Below are 13,524 nucleotides of genomic sequence, written 5' to 3'. Positions count from 1 at the left end.
CCGTTTCTTTCCTTCTGTCATTGAAACCTCAGAAGTCCCCGCAGCGGAGGACTGGCTGCAAGAACTCACAGCGGTGCAACAACTATTGCTCCAGCAACTGGACCAAGCCAAGGAGGACTATAAATGCCACGCTGACAGTCATCGCCAGCCGGGCCCCGAAATCAAGGTAGGAGATCGGGTTCTGCTGTCCACTCGCTTTTTGCCCTCCCACCGTCCCTGCCGGAAGCTAGATGCCCGTTTCATTGGTCCCTATCCAGTGGTGGCGCAACTTAACCCCGTGACTTTCAAACTCCAACTTCCGCGCTCTATGCGCATTCATCCAGTGTTTCATCGCTCCCTGCTCCTTCCGGCGGATGGTATACGCCCTGATGCAGTCCGTCCGGCCCCCACCCCTGTTTTGGTGGACGGGGAGGAAGAATTCGAGGTTCAGGACATTTTGGATTCTCGCTTCCACCGCCGCCGCCTTCAGTATCTCATTGACTGGGTGGGTTTTGGCCCCGAAGAACGTTCTTGGGAAGACGCTTCCACAGTCCATGCCCCCGACTTAGTCCGCCGCTTCCATCAGGCCTACCCTGCCAAGCCGCGGCCCCGCACCTCGGGAAGAGGGCCCATTTTGGAGAGGGGCCTTGAGGAGGGGGATTGTGTGATGTCTCATGGGCCATGTAGTCCCGTTCCTAATACTATTGTGGCAGACAAAGAGGAAAACTTGGGTTTCCCACCGATTCAGCCAGAATCGGAGCCAGTGCACCTGCAGGATGTTTGCCCTCAAGAAGTCAGCCAAACAAGCCTTGGGCAGAATTCTCCCCCGTTCTCTCGCAAGGATAATTATAATCGAGATAGAGGCGCTAGGGAGGCGAATCGCTGAAGCGCCAGAATCGCTGCCAGACAATTAGCTGATTAAGCCTGTTTCCCTTGGGAAACCTTAAGGAGTCATGCATCTGGACACAGTTTGGGTTTCACTTCTTGTTCCCCAGGGAAAGTGTTCCTTGGCGGGAAAACAAGATCCTATATAGCCGTTTTACCGCAAGGAGATCCTTGCGGAGTCAATTCGTCAGCTTCAGGAGTGAGATCGTGTGTGGACTACGCTACTCCAGTTCCTTGTTTCCAGGACCAAGTTCCAAGCCTGCCTTGTTCCACGGACCTTGCCACGGACCTTGTTCTAGTTCCAAGCCTGCCTTGTTCTCCGGACCTCGCCACGGACCTTGTTCTTGTTTCTTGCTTCTTGTTGCCTCGTATCAAGTCTTGTTTGCCAAGAATCTAGTTGTTTTTCCAGCCTTGTTGTCAAGCTCCATTGGACTAAAGGACCTTGTCATTTCCCCACACTTTGCTTGGCAAAGTGTGTGTTTCGGTTATTGGATTATAACTTTGGACTCTAATATCACATATTGGACATTGTTTTTCTGGACTATAATTGACCTTTCCTGAAAGGTCTACTTCTGAACTTTATTCTTCACCTGTTTTTATTGACTTTATATATTCCTTTAATAAAGATATTAGATAGATTCTGGTCTCTGCGCATGGTTATTGGTGCTCTGCAGCCTGGGCCCTGACACACTGTTACATTCTCCTATACAAATCCTCTGTTTTGTTAAGCACTTTTAAAAGAATACCAGTTCTCTCAAAGCAGCTACCTGTTTCAGATTTAACAAACAGTTAAGTCCTGTTGCATTACACTGGAAACTTGATATTTCAAAAAGGCTAAGATGTCTAAACCATCCTTCTTAACTCTTTCATAGCATTACATCTGTGCAATTGCACATATATATCTTTACCCAAACAAATAAAAGTATGTGTGAGAAAAGAGACCCCACTCCTGTGGCATTTCAAGTTACAGAGAAGATAAAAAAGCTCTGTAGGAGAAAAATAGTTTAGAGTATATGGATTGGAAAGTTTTAAAGGAGCAATGAATAGTCACCTATGACACTCTTGATATTATGCACATAAATAACAGCATTGTTGGAGCCAGAAGCTATCATATAACTCATTTCTGGCTGTGTTCCATGATCATGATGCCAGCGAATAGCATTGATGAGTTTGTGGTGCTGCTGAATGGTGCACAACAGCTTCAAGTTAGGAGCTCTAAATATTTCAATTGATCTGAAACATAGAAGTATCAGTTGATCAATTCACAATGCATATCATGTTGCAAAAAAAAAAAAGTCATGTATCCTCCCAAAACAATGTATCCGACTCCTAAGGATATCCTACATTCGAATTGCTTACTAAATACACCCATTGCTGCATCTGAAAAAGAATAAGCTTAGTATGCTTAGTATTCAAGATTTTTCTTTTGTAGGCAAATGAGCATAAAATGTTAAGCTAGTTATCACAAAGCCCTACAAAACTTTGTTCAAGAGCATTCCAACATACCACTATTAGGGAAAGGTAGCCTGGTCCAAAATATTACATAGAATATGGCAGAATGGGGTTGAACTGGATGGCCCTTGTGGTCGCTTTCAATTCTATGATTCTATGAACAGTTTTCCAACCAGATCCATGATTTAGCTGGTTCATAATTTTGTTCTTTGTCCTTTTTGACAGGGGCCAGAAAATGGACTCTAGACCCACTCCACCTGCCCTTCACCACACTGAATCACAGCACAAGGAAATCAGCTGCAGTAGGCCTCAGGCTCGTGTGCTACCTACTGAATGCAGGAGATCTGAACATTTTCACATCTTGTTTGGATTAACTACAGCTTGTTCTACAAGATGCATGGACAAAACCTTTATCTTAATTATAGGATCTTTGAAACAGGTGAACCTCAAACACTGCTTGTTCAAACAAACCATAGTTAACATATGGGTGTTTTAACTTTTGCGAATCCATCTTAAAATCAGGCTGAAAGAATAGCAGAAACAGGAGAAAGCCCAAGGCTCACCAAGAAGCATTATTTTTAGTTCAAATTTTCTAATATTAAGAAATATTCTATCTACAAATCAATTTCTTATTATTTCTCCTTTCAGTGAATAATCACTCCTGCTGTTATTTACCAAAAACACCTTTTATCTGCTGTTGTTATATGGATAATAACAAAAGATCCTCAGCTAACATTAAAACAAAGTCGGAAAGGCAGTTTTAAGAATTCACATACTAGTCTCATCATTTTGCCCCAAAACCTCTGTATCTACTACAAATATTGAGTTAGAACCAACTTTAAATTTTAGCACATACCCATCTTCATTACCAATAGCCAAGATACTGCCACCTGGTTTCCAACTGATCTCTGTATGTGCTGGTAATTTGTGCTACAAGAAAGCAGACAAAAACTATGAAATCTTAACAGTTCTAGCTTCTAGGATTGCAACCACGCAAAATTCAAAAACATTATGCTGCTTCTTTCATTAATGATTTCTTTTTGGTAAGAAAAATAAAACAGGTTGCAAATTTGAGATGACATTGTTCTTCGAACTCCACGATTAAACCCACTGTTTTCTAAAATCTCTGATTTTAGGACAGTGCTTACTATGTTCCACTTGAAAAATCAAGCAAACCCATGTGAACATGAAGAACCATGCTAGATCAGATTGGAGGCCTATACAGTCCAGCATTCTGTTTCCAGACTAGTACACAAGTTACTTATGGAAAGCCTGCCAACTACTGCACCTCTAGATCAATTTTCCTGGCATCCCACTCTATTTTCCCTTATGGCAGTTTATTTCTAATCCTCACCTAGCCTTTTCATTTCCTTATAAACTTGCACCGCACACAGCCCAGTGCAGCTAAAAATTCTGTGCCATGACACCAATTCACTCTATCAGTGTCAGAAGTTTCATGGCCACAGCTGCAATTCAGAAATTATAACATGTAACTTTAATCCATGGCCTAAATTCATACTAACTTTGACTGAATTAGTTTCTCGGATGAGTTTGTTGATGTCATGAGCTTCTCCGCTAAGTTTCCAAGGGTTGTGCTGGAAGACAATTCCTTCTCCTGCACAACTATACAAAGTCATAGAAGGCCTGTCACCATCACCTCCTAGAAAAGAACAACAAATTACAGTAGCAGTTATTTTTCTTTTTTTTTCGTGTCAGGAGCAACTGGAGTTGCTTCTGGAGTGAGAGAATTGGCCGTCTGCAAGGACGTTGCCCAGCGGATGCCCGGATGTTTTGATGTTTCTACCGTCCTTGTGGGAGGCTTCTCTCATGTCCCCGCATGGAGCTGGAGCTGATAGAGGGAGCTCATCCGCACTCTCCCCGGGTGGAATTCGAACCTGGCAGCCTTCAGGTCAGCAACCCAACCTTCAAGTCACAAGGCTTTTATTCTCTAGGCCACCGGAGGCTATTTTTCTAAAAGGATGCATATTTGATAAAATCAGCAGTGCACAGCATAATTGCAAGGTATTTAGTTATGAAGTCTGAGTTTTATTAGCAAGAAATATGGCTGTATCACTCTTTAGGGGATTATGGTAATTTTACAAAAGGCATCTTAAGACACATATCTCTTGACATAAGAGTTGGGGAGAGTTGTTTCAAAACACGTTTTGCTGTTCACCCTAAACCTTACACATGCCCAAAAACTTTAACTAGCTTTGATGCATAGCAAAATGCAGAACTTTCAATGAAAAAGTTTTATGTTATTTGTGCAGAACCATTTTTTGGAGGGGGGTGACAAGAAAGTACTGTAAGATGATGTGCAAAGAGTGAAATGTAATATTCCTTTTAACTTCCCCTTTTTCAGTTGTATTTCTTTCTTCTCTTTTCTTCCTCTTTCTTATCATGATCTGAGTCAGAATCACTCATCTGAGAAAAAGATGGCTTGGCTTAGGTTCCAGAGGATGGCATCAAAGGACAGAGTACAGATACTGAAGACAATAAAGCGCATAGAGGAATTCTGGGAATGAAGCCTATGAATGGTACTGGAGCAGGGTCTTTGCTGTCTCAGAATCAGAATGAGAAAGGACAACAGACAAAGGGGCTCTGGAACAAAAACCCCATCAATATGTTGCATTGGGTGCTACTTCTTATCAAGGACTGATCTACTTATGGCACCCAAAAGGTGAAAGCATTCAAACTTAATTGCATGACTAGTAAACATTTAGCCATGTTTGCCCTTTTCTATCATGTAGGTTTTAGCTAAACAGATAAAGTGACAACTGGGCATCTGGATTTTACACACTAAGTACTGCCAGGAAGTAATCAGTTCCTTGGCTTTACAAAAAATCAAGAAGATGATGGCAATGCAATAGAAAAAACATGGGAAATGGAAGAAAAAAGTGATGAACAAAGAGAAAAAGAAGAATTACCAGAAAGAAATTCTGCTGAGCACAAAGGTTTACACAGAGGCATGAAAGGCCACAGGTCTCTAAACAAGCTACTGCTACAGCAGGTAGAAAGGAACAGTAGAATCCAGTCTCGAGATGGAGCCTGGCAGTGCAAGATGCTCACCAAACAGTATTTGCTCCTCTCAACACATTTCAAATTAGTTCTACGGAAGGGCAGAGTAATCTAGGTGTGAGCTACAGAGACTGTGAAGAATCAAGCCAGAGGTCCTTGCAACTTATACTGGTAGTATGCATATGACTAAAAGCAAATTTATTCAAAGATCAAATATGACATTTTTTGTAGGTACACAACATGGATTTGAGGAAAAAAGGAAATAAATGCTAAAAACAGTCTGAAATACAGAAATATTTTGGGATTCAGCTGTTGGAGCCAAGGCCTTTTATTTAGACTTTGAAACATCACTATAGTACAATTTAAACAAAATCATTTAAGGAAGAAGAATTAATCAGATGCATAATTTCTCACCATATGAGAAGACCTCCTTGGCTGCATGGTGACATTTAGAGGGAGTCCATGTGGGTTATTCTTAGCAAGGAACAGGAATCCAAATGGATTTTTTTTCAGATTCAAAGACTGCTGCCTTTGAACACAGCAGGCCCAGATAACACAAAAGAATGAAACACTGAACACTGCATTCTGAAACATATTATTGCTAGCAAAATGTGCAGTTCCACCTTCTGGGCACTTTGAATTTATACCTTGATTCATATTCCATTCTTGTACACAGAAGATTTTGAAATGAACAGCAGATCAAACCTTCTGTTCAGAAACCAAACATTTTCTTTACACAGATCAATACCTCTGGCCTCTGCAAGGACACCATATTCTTCAAGATTTAATTGATATGGCTAAGATATGGGCTACAAAAGTACTGATTTGCCACTGTTTCATTTGCAGGGTGGCAGAGAAAAAGAAAAACGATTGCTTTAAAAGCAATAGGTGAGAAAGTCTCTGCTATTAAAATCAGATTTTTTACTGCCCCAAAATGATTAATTTCCTATGTGCATGCTTTATCTTTTTCCTGCTAGTGTTTACATTCTTCTTCTATAGTTTTCTATTCAAAGGTGAGTTGTGTAAGTTAAACAAACCAAAATACATAGTTATTATATTTATATCATATTTATATCATAGCTGTTTGTAGTTGGACACAAATCCGTTTGATAGTGCTCTGCAACCAATTTGGCCTACCTATCTCTGGTACAAATTATCCCTCCCCAAGTAAACCCCTGGAAGGAAAGAAGGAAGGAAGAAATGAAAGGAAGAAGGAAGGAAGGAAGGTCTGAAAAAGGTAGACAGAAGGAAGAGCTCAAGCACAGCGACCAGCCTTTGGCAAATTATCCCAGACGATATGTCATCCATAACACCAACAACAACACCTTATTCAACACCCTGACGTGATGTTTTGACATGAGGGAAGTGAGCACAGTTGTGTTTGGAACCACAGGAAAAGGAAAAGCATCATTTCATGTCTAAACGAAAACTCTTCATTTACTGTGGTGGGATATTTCCAACCACAGACTGGATCATAACTGAAGGGTCTGGACCAATGAAACTGGAGAATCTGTACAACTGGAAGGCTACTTCAGTTGTCATAAAAAGACGCATAAGACTCACCAAAGGAGAGTGGAGGAACAGGAGGTCCCCAGGCTAATGTGTACACTGTTTTCTTGTGGTATGTGCTGGAGATTTGTGGAGGCCTAATGAAGATAATGCAAAAAACTAACATGTTTAAAAGAAAATTAACCATACATTTCCTAATGTAAAATATAAGATTTTTTTTTTAAAAAAAACAAACAAGCTGTAATACAAGCAAATAGGAAAACCGTTAAGCAAGCAGATAACCAATAGGCAGAAGTAACAACCGTAGTATTTTTCACAACCTTTCTGCATTCCTCTACTTTAAGTCTAAAGTCAAGACAACCAAAGTTTTTGCATGTGTATGTATCTTGAAGCCACCTGTCAATTTATGGCAACCCCATTAATTTCATCAGGTTTTCATAGGCAAGAAATATTCAAAGGTGGTTAACTCTTTTAGTTAATTTTATTGGACTAACTACGTCACTTGGCATTGATTATGACTAATCTGACTAAGTCCCAGGTTTTATATTTCAATAGCTTTTCACTGCAGGAGTATAAAAAGGAACTGAAAGTCTGAGGTAATGAATATCACTTTTCCTGAAATCAAAAAATGTCACAATAAGAAATAAGTATGGGATACATGATGAACTAACTTGTTTTGACATCTTTTTGATTTCTATGATAAACTGAAAGGTGGAAGAATCTAAGCTATCTAGTTAAAGGCATGCCACCTATAAATTGCACAGGACACGTCAGACTGCCCTGCCAGGAGTGCTTTCCTTCTCAAGTCAAACAGACAAGTCTTAAGAGGTTGTTACTTTCACTGCACCATTTTCAATTTAATTAAATTAATTAAACAGGAAAGCAATTACTCAGCAACTAAATGTCTATTGTTTGTGTTTTGTTTGTTTGGAACTGACATACATACAATGTTGGTGAGGAGGTCTGCTAGTCCCATCGCAAACTGAAGTCCCACTTTTTGCAGTTACAGTTTAAAAAATTTAAATGCATTGGAAAAAAGGATGGGTTGAAAAATAAAAGCTGGGTTGAAAAACAAAAGCTGAAATGTACCTAGGGCAAGGCTGCTTTTCCATGATCAGGCTAACATATTGAGCCATTATTACATAAATTGCTCTGACACTATAAAAATATTTCCCTTCTGCACTGGCTGTCACTGGAAACTACAGTAAAACGTGCTTTGTTTTATTCCTCAATTAGCACATTTATGATCAAACTCTTCACTAACAAAACCAGATGCATATCTTACTTGTCAGAATAGGTATCATAGATGCCAACTTTTCCGTCATCTGTTCCAAAAGCTAAACAGCCTTCCTTTGTTGGGTGCCAGGATAACTACAGAGAAAAGAAAAAGCCATAGCCATTTCAATATTTTGTGGATAGTATAATCGATTTATATGCAATCATGTGTTGCTTTTTTAGACTCAAACTACCAAAGATAAATATTTAAATAAATAGTAATGCTTTTTAATCCATATCACCATTTTAAAATAAAACACTTCTGACAATTGTGACTTTCTCAAGCAATTGACTATTCAGTAAAATACGAAGAGGCAAAAAGGTTTTTGCTCCCCCCGCAAAGGGAACATGAGAAAAAAACGATACCTTACATCACAGATTTTAAGATAGCTAGTATTAATGGTAATGTAGCTACCCCTTGCCTGAATAAATATCTAAAACCAACATCTATACAAATGAATATTAGAATTGCTCTATAAATCACACAGGAACTCACTTATGAAAAGTATCTTGCACAATATCGCCATGTCACACATTCTAATTCCAATTTAAAAGAAACAAACTTGCATTCTCTTAGACCAGGGTTCCTCAAACTTTTTATGCAAAGGACCGGTACACTGTCCCTCAGACTGCTGGGGGACCGGACTAGTTTGAAAACAATACAACCAAATTCCTATGCTCGCTGCACATATCTTTTTGTAATAAAAAACCGCACAAAATAACAAGACAATATTTAAAATAAACAACAATCTTAACCAACGCAAACATACCAATATTTCAGTGGGAAGTCTGGGACTGCTTTTGACTGATGAGATAGTCAAGTTAATTAGGATTATTGTTGTTGTTGTTGTGTCTTTAAGTTGTTGTAGACTCAGGGCAACCCTACATTTAAAGTTTAGGGCAGGGGCCAGGTAAATGACCTTGGATGGCTAGGTCTGGCCAGTTTGGGGACCCCTGTCTTAGACTATACTTCTTAGTGCGGAGTCTAATGGTCTAGGAGCCTTGTGGTGTAAAGTAATACATCAGCCACCACCACCAAGACAGAAGACTTAATTTATTCACTAAACAAAAAAGGTACAATAATTCTAGGTAAAAGCCAGGTTATACAGTAGAGTCTCACTTATCCAAGCTAAACGGGCCAGCAGAAGCTTGGATAAGCGAATATGTTGGATAATAAGGAGGGATTAAGGAAAAGCCTATTAAACATCAAATTAGGTTATGATTTTACAAATTAAGCACCAAAACGTCATATTATACAACAAATTTGACAGAAAAAGCAGTTCAATACGCAGTAATGTTATGTTGTAATTACTGTATTTACGAATTTAGCACCAAAATATCACGATATATTGAAAACATTGACTACAAAAATGGCTTGGATTATCCAGAAGCTTGGATAAGCGAGACTTGGATGAGTGAGACTCTACTGTAGTTCAAAACCATTTTATCATTTCAAGGAATGTTTTAACTTGCTGCATTTTTCTACTCTATTATTCTCAAATAACACTGCTCTGTGATGTTTATTAAAAGAATTTGGTTTTTTATTAGTTTCATTAGAATTTGGTTTTTCATTAGTTACAGAAGTGATATCATGGGCAAGTGAAATCAGTGCTCTTTTGTCCTGAATCCACAACATAACTGGCATATGTAGAAGATCTCTAAGATCTTCTGGGGAGGCACTCCTCTTGTTCCCACCCGTCACAAGCGTGGCTGGTGGGGACGAAGGAGAGGGCCTTCTTGGTGGTGCCCCCCCCCCTCCGGCTCTGGAACTCTCTCCCTAGGGAGATCAGGCTGACACCTACCCTGCCCATCTTTCGCAAAGAGCTAAAAATGTGGCTGTTGCACTGTGCTTTTGATTAGACGGTTCCCCAGAAAATCTTGGTCCCAGCTATGACCCAAAATTCTGCTACTGTTTCCTACTCAGTTATTATGCTCTACCTTGAACTGCTCTCTATCCCTAATTTTTCCCATCTGACATCTGCACTTTATCCATCAGCCCTGTCCTCAAAACTGGTTTGCACTAGCCTGCCCGCATGAGCCTAGAAACTGTTTACTATTTCAGATCACTGATTGTTGGTTGATGGCTGTTTTATACTGTATCATGTTGTTGGTTTATATTGTTTTATGATGATGTTTATGAATTTTAATGTGTTAAATTTTGTTGTTTGAGCTTCTTTAAGCCACCCTGAGTCCCTTCGGGGAGATGGAGACAAGATACAAAAATAAAGCTATTATCATTATTATCATTATCATTATTATTATATGTAGTACAGATATTATGTGCAACATACAATTCAGGTTACTACCAATTACCAGTCTGGGTATCCAGATTAAATACACTGAAAAAATGAAGAAATAGACTGCACACTTACTGCTGTGACTTTAGATTTAATGCCCTGCCAGAATGTTTTCACATCGTAATAGTTGTTTATTGACTGAGTGTTCCACACCCGAAGCATGCCATCCCCAACTCCTACAGCAAGGCAGCCTGCATCCACAGCGGAAAAGGCCAGGCTGTAAACAAACCCACCTAAAGAGGGCATTGTCCAGCAACAATTTAAAGTTAACTGGTCCCAACACTTCACCTATCAAGAAAAGGAAAATGTATTTAAGAAAAATACAGATAAAAGATACAAATACCATGCTATGAGGAATCAAGAAAGCCAGAGCCCTGAATTCCAAGATCTGAGCAGGGCTGTTGATGACAAGAATAAATTGGAGTGTTTTTCTCATTTCCAGTCAACATGAGTAGAAGTCAACTTGACAGCAGTTAACAACAATAAGAATTTTAAGGAGAAAACTTCCCAAGCCTCTCTCCAGAAGACTGTTTCCAAAAACTAAGCAGAAATTATCAGCAGTTATCTGCTACATGAGTGACTTAGCAGTCCTGTTAGCATTTGGGGGCACTATACTCCATATTCTTCATAAAATACTAGCAGAAATACATAGTTTGCATACTTCCAAGCTGAAAAAATATCCACTCCTTGCTTCTATAAAAATTAAGATTTCATTAAAACAATCAGGAAAATTAAAATGATACAATGTGTTGTTGAAGGCAACACAGCTAGAATAATACAGCTTACAACTAAGGTATTTGAGAACTGAGAAGCTTGCAACAGAAGGCTGGAGCACGTCAAGAGTAGAACAGATCTTGGGAAATTCAGAAATGATTTTCAAAAGGTGGAAAGTGAGCCAATCATAGAATCATAGAGTTGGAAGAGACCTCATGGGCCATCCAGTCCAACCCCCTGCTAAGAAGCAGGAAATCGCATTCAAAGCACCCCCGATAGATGGCCATCCAGCCTCTGCTTAAAAGCCTCCAAAGAAGGAGCCTCCACCACAGCCCGGGGGAGAGAGTTCCACTGTCGAACAGCTCTCACAGTCAGGAAGTTCTTCCTGATGTTCAGGTGGAATCTCCTTTCCTGTAGTTTGAAGCCATTGTTCCGTGTCCTAGTCTGCAGGGCAGCAGAAAACAAGCTTGCTCCCTCCTCCCTATGACTTCCCCTCACATATTTGTACATGGCTATCATGTCTCCTCTTAGCCTTCTCTTCTGCAGGCTAAACATGCCCAGCTCTCTAAGCCGTTCCTCATAGGGCTTGTTCTCCAGACCTTTGATCATTTTAGTTGCCCTCCTCTGGACACTTTCCAGCTTGTCAACATCTCCCTTCAACTGCGGTGCCCAAAATTGGACACAGTATTCCAGGTGTGGTCTGACCAAGGAATACTGGTCAGCCAAGGTGAATTATGAGGCACTAAGCGCAATTAGCCTAAGACATTACATGGGAGGGGGCAATTAAGTTTTATACACAAAGGAACTTCTCCCTCAGAGTTATAAGTAATATTTAGAGAATGAAGTGGGGCAAAAAAACAGAAGGTTGCTTGATAAGATTCAGAATTAGAAAGGCAGCCCTAGCAGACACATCTGTGGAACCCTACAAAATTATACAATTTTGGAGTATACATTTAGAGGGTTTTAAAAGCAATATGGTTCTTACATCCCTGTCCATTGAAGTGGAGAGAAGTAACTCCCTGTCTTCTACTTGCAAGGAACACAAATTGAAAACTATTCTGCAGTGGTTTTGTCCTTCAGATGATGTTCCCAGGAGCTCCCACTTCCGTTTCCCAGGTTGGGTCAAATCCCACTGCAGCAGCTCACCCCTATGAAGGGAAGAACAGCAAGATATATAAAAATATAAACATACACACAAAATTATAATGGCAGTTTACATAGAGTCAATTTTTAAGGAATTAAACATGTAACATTTTGTATGTGAAGTCAAGAGTCTAGGGATAAGAATAGCTACCTATTACATTAGGCATGGAAGCTGAGGAGTTCCAAGGATAGAATTCTTATGAATGCTTATTTTTTGTTGCTGCTGCTATGAATTCAGTTAGACTAATCAAAGAGCTACTCACCCAAAACAGCTAGAGAAGATTCGTGCGGGGTGACTTTTGGACCAATGCAGTGTTAGCCAGATACGCTCTTTCACAGCTGGTTCAACACCTCTGCCTCTTCTTTTCAAAAAGGGCAACTTCAGAGTCATTATCACTACAGAGATGACAAGGCATTACAGGATACTTGCACAGAATCTTCTTCTAACTTTTTATATATATATATATATATATATATATATATATATATATATATATATATATGTTGTCTGATTTATTCCAAATTTTCTAAATCATAGGTTTGGCTAACACCACCACCAGGCATTACATGACAACAGAAAAGGTTTTGTTACACTTACGCTTGGTCCCAAAGACTGGCACTTAGGGATCGTAATGTAGTTACAATTATTCTGTAAATCATTCAATGATGAAGCAAAAGCAGAGAAAAACACAACCACTAAAGGTGTTACAAGGAAAAACGAATCAAAATTCTCTGGACTTACCTCTGCCTCTAGTACAACTCCACACACGGATGGTCTGATCCTTGCTTCCTGAGGCTAAGCAGTAGCCTTTTGTTCCAGCAGCTTCTTCTGAAACACGTCCAGCAGTGATTTCCTCTTCCAAGAGCAGCATAAAATGAAATTAAAAAACAGAACTTTGTTACTTTAAGCTGAAAGCTAATTTCTTTCATCTCCCTTACAACCATTAATACATACAAGATGACTGCAGATTGAGCATCCTTAATCTGGAAATCCAAAATACTGCTAACCAGCTGTGGCGCAGCTGGTTAGTGGCCTGCTGCAATAAATCACTACTGACTGAGAGATCGTGAGTTCAAAGCCAGAGTCGGATTGAGTGCCCGACTGTTAAATAGGCCCAACTCATTTACCTAAGCAACCCAAAAGACAGTTGCATCTGTCAAGTAGGAAAATTTAGGGACCGCTTATGCGGGGAGGCTAATTTAACTAATTTACAACACCATAAAAACGTCTAGCAGCGTGCGTGCCGGATGA

At 39.8% G+C, this 13,524-nt stretch overlaps 1 protein-coding gene across 2 annotated transcripts in view; it reads right to left on the bottom strand.

Annotated features, from left to right (window-relative positions):
• Nucleotides 1-13,524, bottom strand: part of gemin5 (gem nuclear organelle associated protein 5) — a 55,634-nt gene that overhangs the window by 33,632 nt on the left and 8,478 nt on the right. For both annotated transcript variants that reach the window (XM_062970240.1, XM_008114787.3), the window contains exons 5-13: nt 13,015-13,128; nt 12,536-12,668; nt 12,115-12,277; nt 10,491-10,703; nt 8,129-8,214; nt 6,898-6,980; nt 3,840-3,976; nt 3,173-3,246; nt 1,916-2,097 (exon numbers count right to left, since the gene is read on the bottom strand). In XM_062970240.1, the coding sequence (XP_062826310.1) occupies nt 1,916-2,097; nt 3,173-3,246; nt 3,840-3,976; nt 6,898-6,980; nt 8,129-8,214; nt 10,491-10,703; nt 12,115-12,277; nt 12,536-12,668; nt 13,015-13,128 (1,185 nt within the window). The remainder of the gene's footprint in view (nt 1-1,915; nt 2,098-3,172; nt 3,247-3,839; nt 3,977-6,897; nt 6,981-8,128; nt 8,215-10,490; nt 10,704-12,114; nt 12,278-12,535; nt 12,669-13,014; nt 13,129-13,524) is intronic.

The sequence above is a fragment of the Anolis carolinensis genome, chromosome 2 (assembly GCF_035594765.1).
Source record: "Anolis carolinensis isolate JA03-04 chromosome 2, rAnoCar3.1.pri, whole genome shotgun sequence".
NCBI lineage: Eukaryota > Metazoa > Chordata > Lepidosauria > Squamata > Dactyloidae > Anolis > Anolis carolinensis.
The sequence above is the reverse complement of the archived record's forward strand: the minus strand, read 5'-3'. Positions and strand labels throughout refer to the sequence as shown.